The 20,551-nt window shown below is 37.3% G+C and overlaps 1 protein-coding gene across 5 annotated transcripts in view; it reads left to right on the forward strand.

Moving 5' to 3' along the window:
- Positions 1–20,551, forward strand: part of Mi-2 (chromodomain-helicase-DNA-binding protein Mi-2 homolog) — a 743,946-nt gene that overhangs the window by 344,596 nt on the left and 378,799 nt on the right. For all 5 annotated transcript variants that reach the window (XM_067141602.2, XM_067141598.2, XM_067141599.2 and 2 more), the window contains exons 10-11: positions 4,837–4,960; positions 16,449–16,646. In XM_067141602.2, coding sequence (XP_066997703.2) covers positions 4,837–4,960; positions 16,449–16,646 — 322 coding nt within the window. The remainder of the gene's footprint in view (positions 1–4,836; positions 4,961–16,448; positions 16,647–20,551) is intronic.

Consider the following 20,551-nt stretch of genomic DNA (forward strand, 5'->3'; position numbering starts at 1 on the left):
TTGCAAGCCATAGCCAAAGAAAACCAGATACAAATACATGACTAATATAAGCTTTTTCTGCATTCAAGACATTTAAATATGTTACTAACAAAATAATATTGTCACAATGAACTGAGTGTAATACTTTAGAACAGTAGTGTACATTTCCACCTAACGGAATCCCTCCCTGCAACTTCATACATTTTATTAGATGAGCCACGCAAACTATGAACATCAAGGGTGAAAGATTACAGCCTTGTTTATCTCTGTAAGTTTGTCAGCATAAATGCCTTTCATTGCTTTTAATGATCTACCCATAACTCCTCAGTACGGCTAACATCTTTTTTCTCAGAACACTGTCGTGTGCCTTCTAGATCTATGAAACATATACATAACTGTGTATTCCTCTCGTAGCACTTTTCAACTACCTGGTGCATACTGAAAATCTGATCCTGACAGCACCTCTGTGGTCTGAAACCACACTGGCTTTCATCCAACTTGCTCTCCACCATTGATTGCACCCTCCCTTCCAAAATGCTAGTAAACACATTGCGTAATATAGTGATCAATGAAATGCCTCGATAGTTGTTGCAATTTTCCTTGTTCCGTTACTTATAGATAGGTGCAGTTGCTGCTTTCGTCCAATCAGAAGATATCTTACTAACATTCTATGGTGATCTTATTACTCTGTGAAGCCATTTCATCCCTGCCTTCCCATTATATCTCACCATTTCAGGTCTAATTTTGTCTATTCCTGCTACTTTAATACGACACTGGATTTTATTTACCATCCTTTCCACTTCCTCAAGCTTAATTCCACTGATATCATTATCCTCCTCCCCATGAGCTCTGTTTGTGACGTCAACAGAAAGATTTCCTTTTTCATTGAAGAGTTTCAAAATATTCCTTCCACCTGTCCAGTCATTCCCTGGGGTCTTCTATGAGTTCACCTGACATTAGTTTCCTTCCTCCCTTCTTTTATTTCTGCCTAGAAAGGTTTCCCTGTCGCTTGGCCAAGCCTCTGTAGGGTACCGTAATCTGTCCAAGACTTCTTTTTGGATTCAACAGTTATGTTTCGCTCCATTTCTTTCATCTACATACAGTTCCCTGTCTGCATCAACCCTTGTTTGGGGCCACTTGTATTTTTTTCCCTCATCTTTACACACAGTTGTTCCTTAGCATCCCCTTGCTGTTCTACTACAGCTTCCCTGTATGCCACCCATTCCCTTTTTATGTCCTGAATTTGCATGCTGTCTATTTTTTTGGAACATTTCACTAACCATATCCATGTCCTTCTAATTTCCTCATCCTGGATATATATCCTCTCTTCAGAATAGTAATGAAAAGTAAACAAAAATATTGTGGTCATTTACCATCACTGCACATTTTGTTTTTTAAACTACCTTTTAAGTAGGGCAATTTCAGTTTGGAATATCTCTGGTTGTATTCAGGCTAGTCCTAATACAGGTCCAAGAACAGACAATCCACCTGCACTGATAGTCCTGATCTTAATTCACATTGAAAATCATTATAAATTGCATCTGTAGTGTTCAACTACAGTCTCAAGCCCTAATCCAGAACATACATTCATAAATTAATACAGTAAAGGTCTGTTATACCAAGAATTCATAACGGCGAAAAATTTACTCACTGTACCGAATTGTCGTTATATCCGATTTTTGTAAAAGTTTGTGGAGAAACCCACACACATTAAAATAGGTATGGAAGAGCTATCTGTTTGTTCAAAACTTGCGCGTTTGCGCAGATTTCCATCCTACAGCTTATTCGTCAGTTATTTTTCTAATTCCGAGACAACGTGAACGCATATGTTCAGTTTTATTCTGAAAACTTCAAGGAGTATCCCTCCAGTGGCTTCTGTGGCAAATGTTTCAGTTATCTTATTCAAACAGTCACCTAACCTAACTTAACCTCATATGTATCATAAGAACATATTTCAAGCACCTATAAAGTAATGATAACATTTTCGCTATTAATTACTCGGGAATATCCTTTCCGAAATTTAACCAGACACAAGGAAATACTGTAAAACCTCGTACTGCGTTCCTCATTAAGACTATTTCTCACTTAGCATATCGTAAATTTGAAGTCCCGTATCACAAATATAAATGGTCCGTTATTGGACATTATAAATTTTGCAGCTAACTCATTCCTGTTTACCATGGAGGCCACTGCGTAGGCCACTTGAAGCCACCGGCAGTGCCAATGTACTATGAGAGATTTTGTCTCAGTACCAAAAATTGATGCCCGCATGGCCATCAGACGATATAGATGTTGATTTCCATAAGGAATCTGAAATATTTTCCCGAATGAGTAAATTTATAATACCAATATAAATGGTCCGTTATTGGACATTATAAATTTTCCAGCTAACTCAGGAATGTTCTGGATTAGGACTTCAGACTGTGGTTGAACACTAACTCATTCCTAACTCAGGAATGAGTTAGCTGGAAAATTTATAATGTCCAATAACGGACCATTTATATTGGTATTGTCCCGCTTCACGTCGTATTAAACCTCTCTAAACGTACCTCACTTACCGTGTCACAAATTTTCATTATTACTGCTTAGTACATTCACATTTTTCCCAGCCCTGAAATTGTTCTTTGTCATCCCTTGTGAAAGGAATGTTATTTCCAACACAGATTAGAGCCCTGACCACAGGAGTCAGGTCGAGGAAAGTTACGCAAAAACAAGAAATGGCCTTGAATTTCGGAAATTTAGAGAGTAAACAATATAGCTTTGGGAGGCAATCCATTAGCCTCAGGAAAGTTCAGTTTTGCTTTCGGGTTTTCATTGATATTGCTGAATAACCCAGTTAGCCTGTTTGTGTTTATATTTCGCATTGGAAATTTATTCTGTGTTGAGTGACACAGTGAAGGGTAGCGAATATTTGTCGCGTGATAGATTAGTGTGGTGCATATTTGTCTTGTGGTAGCCCCGTTATAGATACTGAAAATGTCGTAAAATCGCTTACTAATGAAGACAAAATCCAAGAAGTGGACAGACATCCACATCTTTCAACTATGGTGCGTATGTTGAAACTCGCACCTTCGAGTTTTGACTCGAGTTGATCAGAGTGTTTTTGCATTCAAGATGACTATCCGAGACCAACTACGTAGTTGGTCTTGGATGGTCAAAGTCATTTCTCTCGGTCATGGTCAAGTATAACGTCCTAATTCATGGTCGAAGAGTGTGACCAGAAAACAATGTTCAACCCACTGGTCTGAAATATATGGCTTCAGCTGACATTTGTTTTATAAAGTGTGTGATCTGCAATAATGCACTGATACTTTTATGGGGCCCCACAGCAAACGTTTTTATGTGTTGTCAGGTGTTTTACACACCTTTCAATACATTATTTTTATTTGATTAGCCCCAGTAGAGAAGATTTTCATATTTGTTCACTTGTTTTTTTCACTCCTTTTAATACTCTTATCACATCTTTAGAAATGGTAGATAGCCAATATCTTTCACTGTACCCGGGCATACACGACATAAAATGCACGCATGTCAGAAAAAACATATCAATTTTTCGTACATATTCATATTCAATAGTAAGTTTTCTTGCTTAACACATTACCTTTCCTTGCCCCCTGCAAAATTGCCTAACGAGGTTTTACTGAATAAACTAACCTCCGAAATCAGTCATCCACTCTGCACTGAATTTTGAGGTGTAAAACATTCTTGCTTAATTTCAGTATATAGTTTTAAAATTAAGCGATTGTATACTTCAGCCTTAATTTCTAACGAGTTGACTATTGCTATCAGCCACATTATTTACTCATTTATTACGGAAACATTTTGAATTATGCTTACAGAACACCGGTCGACGAGTATTACTAATCGACTCCGATATCGCCTTCGAGTTCGTATGTCGACGAGTGTGTTCGTTAGTGCACATAGCAAAAAATCTATACCAAAGATGATCGATCACATTCAATATAATAGCTGGAGTGCATAAATACTGATAATGGAAAAAAATTACACACACTTAATCGCTCGTAATAACAGATGCATCATTGATACGGTTTTCGCTGTAACCAAAGGATAATATGCTCATACCTGTCAACCCTTCCAATTTACCCAGAAAGTTTCAGTTTTTTAACTCGTCTTCCAATTTTCCAATTCATTTTTACTTCTTCCTATTTTTGAGCAATACTCCAGTATGGTCAATACTCTTCCCCTAGGATAAATTAGTGTGCTCGTGTAATTTACGCAACCCCATTTTCAAACATACTTATTTGATGCTTTATTTGACGAGTGCATCGTCCATCGCCTTCGTGTATCCTGTTTCCCACTCGCTGCAGCATCGTGTTTTACAGCTGGGAATTTCAGGACAGCAATCATCCTACAGGTATGCTGTTCAATATAAGAATTTTCAAGGGACAGAAACAGAGTTCTCACTATATGCCGTACTTGCTATAGCAGACTTCTACTGTATATAGATATATTAATTCATTAATATATAGATATATTAATTTTTGCTCTGCATTTACATACATTCAAACGTAGAGAGTTGTATACTGATCATTAGTAAGTGCTTATATTGTACATTGTGTGGTAAATATTCAGGCAGGAATGCCAAATTAGACCAGCAGATGTGGACGTAAGGCAGCAAGTTTCCAGGATGATTAATATTGCACACAGAGGAGAGGGAACATCGTAGCACAAGTGATTGCAGAGATAGGTATTCTCTAAGAGAGATATATTTGCTTGTCATAAAACTGATAGACTTTCTCTGTGAGGTAGATTGAATTGTTTACAAAATGTGTGTTCTGTCATGTTTTGAAGGTACAGATAATCTTTGGCTGTAAAATGAAATTTTTTTTTAAACAGGGTCTGCAAAGATGGCGGTGAGCTTCTATGCTGTGATTCTTGTCCGTCAGCCTACCACACATTTTGCCTAAGTCCGCCACTTACTGACATTCCTGATGGAGATTGGAAATGTCCTCGCTGTTCTGTAAGTAGCTTCCCCCATTTCCTGAAGGATTTTGTGATCTCTATATCCATAAGATACTTTTTAGGTTAGGGAACAGCGTGAAGCAAATGTACTGTAATGCTTACAAAAGTACATAAAGAAAGTGCAGTAAGTTAGGTAAATCTCTGCAAGGGCTAGACATTTGTATGATTACTTTTTGTAAGGAGATAATAAATTTTGCCATATGGAATTAGGCAGTTGAGACTGCAGAGAACCAATAAAGCGCCAATGTGATAGGGCCTGTCCTATTAATTTTACACACATAATTACACTGTTGAGGAGACATAAGGGAAAGAGAGTAACTGTTTCTATAGTAATAATAATGTACAACGGGTGATTGTTTAGTCCGCCCTGTCAATATTTTATCAGTATTTGATTTTTTTTACAATGTTTTACACGTATATGTTTCGAGAGCCTTAACTCCCTTCATCAGCGCTTTCTACATCAGTATCAATCTTCCCAAATCCCAAGATCTAACATCCCTCAGTTTTACATTAAACATTGCCATCTGTGATATTGACTCTAACCGCTACACACACACACACACACACACACACACACACACACACACACACACACACACACACACTCACACTCACACTCACACTCTCTCTCTCTCTCTCTCTTTTTTTTTCTCTCTTTTTTTTTTTTCTTGTTAATGTCTGTTGTAATGTAACACATCCACACATACTAGAACACTTTAAAACACTTGTGGAAAGTTCACATATTCCTCCTATATTGTACAACGTTTACAAATATTTATCATAATCCTTAGATAAATTTATTGGCCGAGTCGGCCACAGTTAAACTGTTTCTTGCGCTATTTGAATTGTTGTTGCCATTTAAGCATAGGCTATTCAAAATCAACTATCGTCAAATTTAAATCATGTTGATGTTACTGAAATCTTGAAGCAGAGGAAGCCTACCTGCTTGCCAGCCAGACACTTTCTAGTGTGTATACTGCTAGGAAGCACTGTTTTATTATTAAATTATAAAACACATTAGGATTTAGTTGTGTATTATTGCTATCAGGCCAGATGAAGTCCTGCTTTACTGTTGTTGGACTGAATTTTTTAAACAGAGCGGAACAAACCTCTCGTAATGTTCTTGAATTTGTTCTTCTAGTACTACAAAAAGAAAAGGCTATGTTACACAGATAAAACATATTCTAAAAATGTTTTAATAAGTATATAATAATAGAACTTACTGAAATCTTGAAGCAGAGGAAGCCTACCTGCTTGGCAGCCAGACCCTTACTAGTGTGTATACTGCTATTGTTGCTTGCAACTATGAACGCCTAAGAGGAGGGAAGGGGAGGAGGGTGGGCTAAACGGTTATAATTGATGTTATCTATTATCCTTTTTCTTTCTTTTCACATATTGGTTAGCTAATTTAAATAACAGATTTTCTTCGTTGATGTGTTCGTTTAAATTATTGTCAATATTTTGTTTCTGTTCTAAGTAGATTTCTAATTTTTACAGGACATCCATGTATTTCCCTTTATTTGTCGAATGTATTAATTTCATATCTCGTTCTATGCTGGTAAATGAATGATTCATTTCGTGCATATGTTCGCACATAGCCTAGTATCTCCTACCTTTTGGCGTTTATATGTTCTTTATATCTAACGGATATGTTTCTTCCTGATTGTCCAATGTATCTATGGTTACAGTTTTGACATGTCGGTCTGTATATCCCTGATTTATTAATTTTGTTGTCTGTGTTAATCTTACTTGCATTTGTGAATATATTATTATTATTATTATTATTATTATTATTATTATTATTATTATTATTATTATTATTATTATTATTATTATTATTAGTTCGGTATGCTATTTCAATATTGAATTTCTTGAAAGTGTTAGACAGATCTTTCTGTTCTTCGAGAAGCATTTTTATTTTGTTGATGATTTTATTCTTTATTTTATTGACATGATTTCTTGTGTAACCATTGCTTTTTGCTATATCGTAAATTAGTGTCATTTCTTTTCTTTTCCCGTTCTTTTTCAGAATGAGGTGTGTTTATAACCCTATTAATTAAACTATAAAAAGTGGCCTTCTTGTGCTGTCCTGGATGATTGGAATAATTTCTAGTTATTGTATTGGTTTGTGTTGGTTTTCTATATATTTGGTATTCAAAGTGGTTATTCTGCCTTAGATTGTTATATCAAGGTAATTTAAGGGTTTGTTCTTTTCTAATCCTATCATGAATTTAATATGTTTGTCTATGTTATTTAAATTATCCAATAGTTCTTTCGGTTTTAGTATTTGTTCGTTAATAATCACAAAAGCATCATCTACATATCTGATGTACATGTAAAAAACATTGAAAAAAATCAAATATTGATAATATATTGACAGGGCAGACTAAACAGTCACCTATTGTATTATTGTTACAAGTCAATATGGACCAATTAAGGACCGATAATGGTAAAATTTGTCGATTTTGTTTCTGTAGGTCACGCAGATATTTTTGGATTGTGACCAAACACTTAAGAGAGTGGAGTGGCTGCGCTTGTTAATGCGCTACGGCAATGGAGCCAAGCTCTGCGTTCAGGAGATGTGTATATGAACCCCATCATCGGCTGTCCTAAGAATGGTTTGCTGAAGTTTCCTATTTACACTTCAGGAAAATGCTGGGACAGTTCCAATTCAGAGACCTCAGCAGATTCCTTCCACCTCCTTATCCAATTTCATTCACCATCATGTATTTCATCTTCATTAGCCCCTGAACTGAGGTTGGCACCAGGAAGAGCATCCGAGTGTAAAAAAATGCTATATAAATTTCATCTTGCCCCATTCCTGGCCCTGTATCAAGAAACATGACTAAGGAGTTGACAGATAGACAAAGAAAAAGAAAGAAAGAAAGATAAAGCACACACAAACAAACAAGACACTTAATAAAGTAACAGTTTGAAGATGCATTCTCGATTCAGAAATCTACACCAGCCGGTCAGTAACTTCATTGATCATTTTCAGTAATGGGCATTTTGTAAATGACCCATTTACTGGTTGAAACAATTTGCATCCAGTGCTATTTTGGTTAATTATTTTGTTGTAATGCTTTTGTTTTCAGCACGATAACATTTAACAGGGAGCACCTCGAATCGTATAGCTCTGAATATCGTATAGCCCTGAATAGAAGATTCCAGGCAGCATAGTCAAGCTGGGAAAGGAGAATTAGAAGTGAAGGGTATCTATCCTTGAACTGTAGGATGTTACTTATTTCACTTTATCATCTTCCACAATGTAGATTATGTAGAATCCACGTGTATAATGCTTTGCAGGAGCTTTCGTAATTGTAGGTCTGGTACTGCGTTGGCTATGCAGTATGCTGAATGTATAATGCTAAAGTCTTATAGAGTTGTGATACATAAGTAGGATGATGCTGAAAATGTCTGCAGTCCTCAATATTTTTGACACCTGTTCAACATATTTCCCATTACTTGCTGGAATTCTTGCAGAAAACCTATCTGCAAAAGGGAGTAAAATATTGCTGTATTTCTATTTGCACCTTTTTCTGCAACCCAGTCACAAAATGCATACCTTTTTCGTGGATCCCTGGAAACACACACTTTTTTAATAAGATGTAACTTTAATAATTTTGAAGCTCTATATCAGTGGTTCTCAATGCATGTGCCACAATAATTACTATGTGTGATGCAAAACTTCTGAGTCTGTATTATAGTGCTGGTAACAGTTATTAAAATAATTTCACTTCTTCATCTAACGCTCTTCCCACACCTGTAGGGTCGTGGGTGCAAGTTTGGCCCTGTTTTACAACCGGATGTCCTTCCTGATGGCAACCGTATGTGGAGGGATGTAAATGCTATTGCGTGTTTTTGTGGTGGTTGGTAGTGTATTGTGGTGTGTTGTCGGAATATGAAGAGGAGATTCGTGGGACAAACACAAACGCTCATACCCCGAAGCAAAAGAATTAATCAGATACGATTAAAATCCCTGACCGGACTGGGATTCGAACCCGGAACCCTTGAACTGAAGGCCTCATTGCTCACCATTCAACCAAGGAGTCAGGCAATTGAAATAATTTCAGTAAATATTTATTTTGAAAAAGGAACCAGAGAAGAATATTCAAGAATTTAAACGTACCATATTTACAGTAATTTACAGGTGATTTGTTTGTTTATGCCTTACAAAAACATATTTTAGTTTTTAATGAAAACTTGGAACTTGTCATTTATTAAATAAAACCTCAGTTCATGCTGAAATTTAAAGACACACACACGCATGCATTTCCTGTTCAGCTGTCAGAAGTATCTCACATTCCTTCACCCTTTTGTTTCCCTCTATACTGTTTTCACAATATTTAACCTTGGAATTGATTGTCATTCACAAATGCAGGAAATGTGCTGATGAACTTTACAATGAATTTTCGGTGCATTCTAGACCTGTTGCATGAAGATGGCTTGTAAGCTCCTTTGATGAAATCCTCTATTCTGGAAAGCTACCTTCCAAATTAAAAAAAAATATATATTCGAAGAACAGTAATTACCATCAGAAAACTAGGAAAAAACGGGTGGTGTTTTCATTGATCTGTCAGCACAGTATGATGTGAAGGACTTCTGTTGGAAATTTTTGAAAGCAGTGCCATCTAAGACATAGTCAAACTTCTCAGCCACGTGCTTGGTAGTCATCGCTTTATGGTACATCTATATATATATTCTTTTACATTGCACCAACACAGCCAGGTCTTCTGGTGACGATGGGGTAGGACAGGGCTGGGAAGGAAGCGACCGTGGCCTTAAGTAAGGTACAGCCTCAGCATTTGCCTGGTGTGAAAATAGGAAAACACAGAAAACCATTTTCAAGGCTGCTGACAGTGGGTTTCAAAACCACTATCTCCTGAATGCTAGCTCACAGCTACGAAATTCAGTCCAGACCGCTAACTCACTCGGTTTAAGGTACATCAAGGAGAGAAGACTTGTGGGTGGCATAGGCTATACAATGGTTTACCCAGAGATACGTTCTTGCCCCAACCCTCTTCAATCTGTGTGGTGCAGACCCCCTTGAAATACTCTGCCAAATATTAGAATTTGCTGATGATATTGCAATCTGAGCAGAAATTTGGATGGCTGTGAAGACTATCTAACAGCTAGCATTACCAAGCTTCAGGAATACTCAAAAGTCACTAAAACAGACGTATGCTGTATCCTGCTTTTATCCAATCTCTTGGCATTGTCATCCCAAAACAACAGAACAGCACACTAGAAGAAAATCACGAAATCCTGATGAAGAATGGCCAGTAACCAACTAACTCCTCACCGTCTGTCACACTACGGTAGATTGTGCAGATCGCAAATTAGGTTCATCAGCTATCTGAAGACACGTCAGTAGGAAGTATTACTTGAGAGTGTTTGCCATCTAGTTTTATTTTTTTAATTTGTATAATGATGCCTATGATAGTAGTAGTAGTAGTAGTAGTAGTAGTAAATTAAACATCATCTGGGGCTCACTACCCCAGTTGTAACCATGCTACCAGTAGTGTGGTAGTCCAAATCAGTCCTTCAGCTCGTGAAGTAACCATGGAGCACACGTTTATCACTACTTTACCCAAGGGGTTAATCCTTCATCGACCTTGGTCTCAAGCAGGCTGTCATATTCTGGGTAACCTGCGTCGTGCGTAAAGGGAGAGTTAGAGCTCCCTAATACCTCAATATTCACAACAAATCAGACACACAGGATCAGATCAAATAGAACTTTTAAAATTGGAGACCATCAACATACAGACCATGTTCAGGGTAGATAAACTAAAACAAGTCCTAGATGGCATGAGAGAACATGGAATCAGCTTACTGGCACACCAGGAAATTAGATTTAGAGATGAGAACACTGTGGAATCTGAGGGATATATGATACTGAAGGGGAGACAGGGTGTTGGGGTGAAACAACCACCGTTTATTTGGCACGGAATTTGGTGTGGAACAAAGTTACCTAGCTAGTATTTTGTTTAGAACAAAGAATTTTAACGAGGAAATTTTGTTTAAATAAACATCCACCTATTCATTAATGTAAAACTAATTTCATCATAAAACTAGTCAATATAATCTCAAATTAGGACATGTTTCGGTGCTTGCATGGACCATGTTCAGCTAACGTCAACAGTACAAGGTAAAACTAAAAGATTATGAAGACATTTAAACAAAAATAATTTTAAAAAATAGTGCCTAAAAAGAGTGGTAAAAATAGGATAAAAATTAATGCTTTGTAAAGAGGATAAAAAGTGAGGATAAAAATGAATGCGTATGGTGTTCTTCAGCAAGAAATTTTAAAGATGTTCTTAACCTGTCCATGTGTTTAATTTTTAATTTAACTGTCCTTGTACTTTGTTTATTGTGACTTTGAAATTGATTATTGTGACTTTGAAATAACATCAGAGGAATTGTTTGTTCTTTTATCCTTCTTAAATGCAAAACAGCAATTATTTTTAAGACATTTCTAAATTTATCTGAGCATTTTATTTTTGTTTAAATGTCCTTGTAATTTTTTAATTATATCTTGTACTGTTGATGTTAGCTGAAAAGATTTTTTAATTATATCTTGTACTGTTGATATTAGCTGAAAAGATACAAGGATTGAAACATGTCCTGAATTAAGATTATATTGACTATTTTTATAACTAGATTAGTTGTACGGTATTGAACAGGTGGATGTTTATTTAAACAATATTTCGTTGTGGAAATTCTTTGCTGCAAAAATTGTGGTTCAATACGGAACAGAAATGAAATTCATTTGTTGTAACTGGCTAGTATTGCCGAATGGAATGGCATGAGCAAGAGGCTCTCAAACTTGACAATGAAATTAGCAAACAAAATGATTACGTTGATCAATACACATGCACCCACAAACAACAAGAACAAGAAAGACAGTGCAGGCACAGAAAATTTCTGAAACACATGGGACAGGATAGTGACAGAAACAGACAAGAAAGGTGTGATGATCCTATGGCAATGAAATTCAAAGGTCCTACCCAGCTCACAAGAGAACAAACAAAAATAGAGAGAGAGGCTGGTGGATCTGTGCAGGAGGCACAAGATGAGGATCATGACTGTTCACTACAAAGCTAAGGTGAGTAAGGGGACAATATGGGCAAATTATGACAACAGGATCAGAGGAAGACGTTTAGACCACATAGCGATCCAAGACAGAAACCACTGGGAGAGATCATGAACACCAGAGTCGGGAGAACAGTAGAATGGAGTATAACCATGCCCTCACCAAAATCAAATGCAGATGGATACTGAACAAAACTTGCAAAAATACAGAATGAACAGAGAACTGCTGAACAAATACAGAGATAAATACATGAAGAACCTGAGAGTAGAGAGAAAGTGGGTAAATGTGAGTGATGTGATAAAAGAAGAATTGAAACTACTGGCTACTAATAGAGAAGTTAGGCAGATGAGTGTGAAGGCATGGTCCAGCCCAGAAGGAAGGCATGGATTAAGTGGCAGACCAGAAAGAAAGACGACGACTTCTCCACATTTGAGACGGTGAGAAGAATGACTGCCAAGATGATCTGGAATACAAGGATAAACAGATGGAATGAGATACTTTAAGAAGTTGACGAGGCCTTTAAGAAAAACAAATTGTGAACCTTTTTCAGGGAGATGAAGAGTACGATAAAATGTCACGAGGCAAAAGAATCTTTTGTGAAGGGGGACAAAAAAAAAAACAAACAGCAAGCTGAAATTAGGTGAGAAAGATGTGAGCGAGGAAATGTATTTCAAGATTTTTCAAAAACTTACTGTCGGCAGCCCTGAAGATGGTTTTCCATGGTTTCCCATTTTCACACCAGATAAATGCTGGGGCTGTACCTTAGTTAAGTCCACGGCCGCTTCCTTCCAATTCCTAGGCCTTTCCTATCCCATCGTTGCTATGAGACCTACCTGTGTCGGTGCGACGTAAAGCCACTAGCAAAAAAAAACTTACTGAACACTGAAGCACCTGCAAGAAGGATGACTGGCCGGGCTGAGTGGCTCAGAGGGTTGAGGCACTGGCCTTCTGACCCCAACTTGGCAGGTTCGATCCTGGCTCATTCTGGTGGTATTTGAAGGTGCTCAAATATGTCAGCCTTGTGTTGGTAGATTTACGGGCACTCCTGCGGGACTAAATTCCAGCACTTTGGTGTCTCCGAAAACCATAAAAGTAGTTAGTGGGATGTAAAGCAAGTTACAGTTATATTATTATTATTATTATTATTATTATTATTATTATTATTATTAAGAATAAGAAGGACTCTACAGAACACCAGGGACACCAACTGCAGTCACCCACACACCACAAAAGAATTGGTGAAAGCATTTGAGGATCTCAAGGACAGTAAGATATCAGGTAATGATGGTATCTGCACTAAGGAGATCAAGAGGTGTGATCAGGCATGTGCAGAGTGAAAATGGACATCTGGATGAACAGCAATGGATTGGAAAGAGACCATGCTCATACCAATACATAAGAAAGGGGCAAAACAGTACTGGATAACTATAGAGACATCTTATCTCCCTTCTGAAAATGGGGAACAAGATATCCTCGAAACTGGTGTTTAACAGAGTGAAAGAATGACTCTAGCTGACCATAGGACTATACCATAACAGTTTCAGGAATGGGAAAAACTATGCCAAACAGATTTTCAGGTTGAAGAGAATAACAGAACAGAGACATTGGAAAAGGAAAAACATGATAATGACCTTTTGTGGCCTTCCCAAAAGCCTACAACTCAGTAAACAGAAATATACTTTCAGAAGTGCTACGCTATGGAGGACTGGATACTAAAACACTTGAAGACTAAACTGGCAGGATGAGATTCCGGAGTACACTGTTGGACAGCATCAAAATAAAGGCAGGAGTCCAACAAGACTTCCCAAGCAATTAAGAATTAAGAAGGCAGTTTCGAGGGGCTGTCACTGATGCTGGTTCTGGGTGAAGTAGCAAGACTAAGAGACAACTGAACAACACTGTGGGCATCGAAGGTGTATAGATTGGGTACAAGATCAAGCATAACACCACAGTGAACTGCCTGGCCTTCGTAGATGGTATGGCATTGCTAGGCAAGAAGGAAGACTGAGCAAAACTGGCACTGGAAAACCTAGCAGAGGTTGTGGTGAAGGTTTGCCTGAAGATAGCATACAAGACCAAGGTAGTGAATGCAGAGACCAACTGGAAGAAAGAAGGCCAAATGTTAGAGTGTGTCAACCACGTCCAGTACCTGGGTGAGAGATAGACTGCAGAATAATAAGAGTACAGCAGACAGAGCACTACTACTGCAGAAACTACTATACGTGTTCAAGACAACTTACAGAAGGAAAACCTATCGAGGAATGCCAAATTGTGACACTGTATGATGCCCATCAGAAATGCTGCATTCTATGCAACTGGGACACTTGGCATGGGTCAAGAGAGCTTGTATACAGTTGGAGGAGGAAGAAAGAAAGATCTTGGTGCACCACAATTCATAATTCAAGGTGAATTTTGGGCTCACTGATTGAGACATGAGCTATAGGGGCGCATAGAACCAATTTCGAGCATGATACGATAAGGTTGAGATTCGTCGGACACCCAATGATGATCATCAATAACAAATTGACCAAGAAGATACAGAATGCGATCTGCTTAACAGGAAATACGAGTGACTGGATGTAGGAAATTGGGGAATAATGGAAGACAATTGGTATAACAAAAAATTATCCACACACGGCAGTACAGGATAGGTGCGGCTACGGGAGACTGGTGGAAGTTCACAAATGGACACATACTGGAATAAAGATTCGATCGCAGCAGCAGAGATAAACACAAGGAGAAAGAGAAAAAGAGGTACTGGGAAGAATGAAGGCGCACTGAACAAGCTACCTATTCATTCTGTATGTAATGTTATGTTACCGCTGCAACCGCACAGCAATCCTTGTCCTTCACATACCAAGAACCCATCAGTATTGAGAATCTTTAATGCCAGGCCACATTAGATTGTGTTTGTGTGTGTTAAAAGCCAAACTGTAATCACAGCGTTCAGAGTGAGTTGCAAATAGTATGTATGTATGTATGTATGTATGTAGGTATGTATGTATTTATGTATTTATTTATTACTCAGCCTGAAGACTGTTTGGCTCCTCAACAGCTCTAACATCAGCTGTCATAGATGGCCTAGGCATCACTGAGGAGGCTAACAGGGGAAATGAGGAGCGAGATAGTTTCTCATTGCTTTCCTTACGGATTCAGTATATGTGTAAGAATTGTACACACAAACAAATGCATTCTGAAGAAAATTAAATACAACCACTTTTTCTCACTTTGAAATGAAATGCTGGATGCCTTCATCTCATGGAGAATTGCTACAACCATACAGCAATCGTTGTCCTTCACATACCAAGAACCCATCAGTATTGAGAATCTTTAATGCCAGGCCACATTAGATTGGGTTTATGTGTGGTAAAAGCCTAACTGTAATCACAGCATTCAGAGTGAGTTTCAAATAGTAAATCTCTGAAGCACTTTTGGTGGTTTTCTACTTCTTCCTGCATAAGCAAATAAACCAGCATAGGGTAATAATTATGGTGGTGGTGTTTTTTTTTTTGTTTTTTTTAGGTGGTTTTCACTTTACAAAGATAAAATTAAGTGTATCCTCCTAATTCAATATATCGTATAATTCCATCATTAGATACTAATCACATCATTAGATGAATAGAATTTTGATGTATTGAATTAGGAGATTAGTAATTAGTAAGATGCTAATCACATCATTAGATGAATGGAATTATGATGTATTGAATTAGGAGAATACACTTAATTTTACCTTTGTAAAGTGAAAACTGTCAATATGGAATGATTCTAATATGTTGTAATTAGGTGATTTTGTTGGTAAAAAATGTAAAACATTAAAAATATATTAAAAGTAGAACATATGGTAGTTTTTTATTTTATGGCTGGAGTGGATGCATTTACATTGAGGAATTTTCCACTGACTACGCTACATTTCTTTTCTATTAATTTTATCATGGTAGTGTCAGTGTGAAAGTATAGAAGAAACCATACTTTCTTTTTTATGTAAAAAGCATCAGTCTTTAATTCTTTCTTATGATTTCTCACCAGATATATAGTTCTAGATTATTTCTTTTGTGATTGTCTAATTTTAAAGTATTGTGTTGCTAGGTCTTTCTTTAGATATTTTAACTGTTATAGAAGTACCCTATACCCTTATGTTGGCTGTAATTTTTGTTTTTGGATGACTGTCTTTCTCTGATGCAGTTATAGTAAATATCTATTCATATATTTCATAATCATTCATCATTGCCTCAGAGGAGTACGACAGGCTTTGGCAGCCGTTACAATTTCTGTCCTCACCATTAGATGGTGGCTTCATTCATTCCATCCCCAATCCAGTCAAATGACTGGAAACAGGCTGTGGATTTTCATTTTCATATTCGCTAATCACATTGTACTTTCTTTCATTCTACAGGCAAAGGCACTTCCTGGTAAAGTAGCGAAAATTCTTACTTGGCGGTGGAAGGCTTCACACAATGAACTAGACCATAAACCATCAGAGGAGCCATCAACCAGCAAAAAACCACCCAGAGCACCAAAACCTCAACGAGAATTTTTTGTCAAATGGCATGAGAAATCGTACTGGCATTGTGATTGGGTGTCAGAGTTGCAGGTGACTACTCACATTTTATGCTCTGCCTGAATAAAGATTGTTTTGTTAAGATTTTGTTCTGTTAAGAAACATTAAAAGATAAGGCTAGAAATTTTATGTTCCCGAAAGAATGGTTCATATGTCCATTTACCGTTTAGAAAATGGGTTAGCCCATTGCAGCCAGGCTTGCGTATCTGAAATGGAGACAATTGTGCACTAAATGTACGTCATAGTTGTGCAAGAGTGCGAACACCCTAGTGTCTCTTTCAACATGCAAATTTTTGTTTAGTCATTGTGCCAATTTCTAAATGGGGGAAGTTGTAATTAATTAATCAGACATGTTGGGTGAAACGAAAACTGATAAAGTAATCTGCAAAAGAATTGCCTCTGAAATTTAAGAATGCAATCTCATGCATAACATTAAATTTTGGGCTATTGTGTATGATGCACTGTTGAAAAACTGATGACTTGGTGATAGTTACCTGACTGTCAAATCTGCATAACTATCCTGAAGTACCAGGAACTCTTGCAATAATGAGTCTTTTTTGAGGATAATTTTGTGAGAAATTGTCTTAGAAAATAAATCTGCACTAGTATATCATGGACAAACAGAGGTTTGATTTTCCAAAAACTAGAGAATTATGCAGTTAGAAGGCAGTAATGGAAACCTGAAAGCAAGTCCCTCACAGCGTGCCAATTCTTCCTGTGAAGAACTTTGGAGATTGTCTTGTAGTGCTATTATGTTATGTCTTTCTAGTTTAATTTATGTTAATCTTTCGTGTTATTGCTAACAACTGTCACATAATATGACAGATCACTTTCAGATGCCACTGGACATTATTGTGAGCAAGGAGAACTGGCGGGAATGAGGTAGAGCATTGTACCTTAATGTTGTACATTATTGCTAATGGTTATCACCTGTACATACTGTTCAAGCAGAAAACTTTTACTGGGATTGGGTTAAATTGGTGATCTTTGAAGAATCATGGAAACTGTGAATAGATTAGGGTAGGGGTGCTCAACATAGCCCGCTGGCCGTACTTGACCCGCGAAGACATTTTATGTGGCCCCCTGGCCAAGTTTATGTAATGTGCTTAAGTTTCAGTTTATTTTTTCATAGATATCGTAAAACGTAGTTACAGTAAAATCTTGTTAATTCGAAGTTGTTGGGACGCAAAAATCGACTTCGAATTACATGATTTCGAATTAACCGCCCACACATACTTCGGAAATGCCAACCCTTGTGGCGTCACAATATATTTCTAAGACCTGTTACTGCATGGAATTAACCTTGATTCACAGTTTGAAGTTTTCAAATGCCATGGAAGAAACAATTTCCAAAATGTATCCAACAAGCTGCATTTACAGTATTCAAATAATGCACTTGGATAACTCACCGGCAAACACAACCTCACACAATAAAATCAAAAGAAAGAAAACATGATTCAAAGACGAGGAGTTCAAAGACGAGGAGAAATCTGTACTGGCTCCACTGTGCAAGTGCTTTATTAATTGGATTACTGTCTGTGTGCATTTTAGATGCCTTGGTGCTTGCACGGAAATTACCCGATGCCCGTAAAACATCACAGCTTATTGAACTTGTCTATGATGAGGGGAGAAAGTATCTCGCTTCCGTCCACATAACAACAGTACAGTGAAACTTGCACCGTAGCATATGCTTGTACGATTATTTCCCGCCATGGCACTTCTAAGGCACAGTAATGCATGCAATTACCTTGATTCTCACTTTAAACTTTTCAAATGCCATGGAAAACACTATATCAGAAATGTATCCAACAAGGTGCATTTTCATTATTCAAATAATGCAATTGTATAAAACAATGGCAAACATAACCTCATGCAATGAAAGGAAGAAAATCATGATTCAAAGACGAGGAAAAATTATGCTGTCTCCCCTGTGCAAATGCTTTACCTTTTGGATTACTGTACTGTCTGCATTTTTAGATGCCTTGTACTAGCGTGGCATGGAAAGTGCCCGATGACCTTAAAACATCGTGGCTATTCGAACTTTCCTATGACGGGATGGAAGTCTCTCGCTTCCGTGTGCACTGCATAGCAACACAGTACATTTCCCGGCTGGCAATTCTCTCCTTTAAAACCGTTTGACCTCAGCATTTAAAAAATAAAACAAACAGACAATGCTGTTTCATCGGCATTGACAATATTGTTTGGTGCATACGAATTGATTATAGGCTATAAGCCACACTTTTCCGCCAACTGTCGGTATCGCCAGTGTTCGCGGATTCTACCTCTCGGCGCACACTTTCTGCTAGGCCTACGTGGTATTGTGGCGTTCCTTAAAACGCCGAATACAAAATAATTACGATTCCACTCGAACATAACAGATGTGAAGCACACTGTAGACACGCCAAAGTAGATGAAAGTACACAAAGTTACCCGTGCACGTTCCGGAAGACGCGTTCTTTCATGACGAAGAGAAATTTTTAATTTAAATTACTCTGTAAAATACTATTTTTTTCAAAATGTAAAGGCAGTTTCGAATTAAAACTCTGAATTTCGGTAACGGGACCGACATTGTTCTTCGAATTACGAATTATCCATATTTAGAATTAAACGATTTAAATAACATGCAAAACCGTACCTCATGTTTCCGGGAACAAGAGCTGCTTTGAATTAGGCGAGATTTTGAATTAACCAGTTTCAAATTGTTGAGGTTCTATTGTAATAAGAACTTTGTTGTAATTTACAGATATAAAACCATAAGAAAAATCTCTGAATTATTTGTAGTTTTCTTCTTGACGTTATATTTCTTTTACTGGCCTGTAAAAGTTCTAATACACATAATTATTTCCACCTTAAAAACAGATAAGGATTGGAATTTTTCATTCATTTTTTGGAATTACAGCTGCAGACTTCTCTGGTGAGTAAAAGACCTGCTGCATTCCATGGGGGATTATGTAGGTACAGTTATCTTGGGACATCCACAGGAAATGGCCACTTTCACCCGGAAAGTGCTTTGGAAGGTTAATTGTGAATTACCTCTTTACTGTGAACTATTTAAAGTTGTTTAAAACTTCATTTGTGAACAAAAATATCCTTTTCCAAACATAGAAAAGTGGACAGTGAGTACTGTGTCTTTAAGGAACACTGGACTGATGACTATTTTTATATTGAGAATAGTGGAAAAGTAATGTCTGATCTGCAAGGAAAATATTTCAGTTTTAATAAAAAGATACAACACGATTCTAAGAAGAGATCTGTAGATAATAAATACAGTGTAGTACGGAAGGAAAATATTTCAAATTTAATTAAAGGTCTCGCCGCTCAAAAACAGATGTTTACGAAACAGATCGAGGAATATATACAGCCAGAACTGGTTAGGACGTTTTTGTGGGAACCGAAAAAATGTCATAAAGAGGGAACGTGCTAAAATGTGAAAAACGATTACCCTGTTAAATATAAGGTTAGATTTGAACGTAAAAATAATTACGATGAAAACAAAGAAACAAATGTTTACAATTATAATTAATGAAGTAAATAATGAAAACAATACATTTTAAGAACACCAACATAGCAAAACATCAAGAAAAGAAGTTCTTAGAGACGCGAACTATATGTGTCGCTTCCAGTTATGTTTCAAGTTATCGTAGGAATGTCCAACATCTGGGCAATTTGCACAAGTTTCATGTTTGGATTAGCATCCGCTTTCTCAATAAGTTTAAATTTTTCATAATTTGTAAACTGTCTAGCTTTCTTCTTCTCCACAACTGTGTGTCTGGCAAACCACTATGCGTAAGTACAGTAGGCCTAATTTTTGTACGTTGTTGTGTCGTCGTCTCCCCCTCCCCCCCCCCTCTCTCTCTCTCTCATGAGGCTGGTTGGCAGCAGCTCTCCATTCTTCACGTTTCTCCGCTTTCTGTTTCAGTTAGTAGTAGGAGTCACAT

The sequence above is a fragment of the Anabrus simplex genome, chromosome 2, assembly GCF_040414725.1.
Source record: "Anabrus simplex isolate iqAnaSimp1 chromosome 2, ASM4041472v1, whole genome shotgun sequence".
Taxonomy (NCBI): domain Eukaryota; kingdom Metazoa; phylum Arthropoda; class Insecta; order Orthoptera; family Tettigoniidae; genus Anabrus; species Anabrus simplex.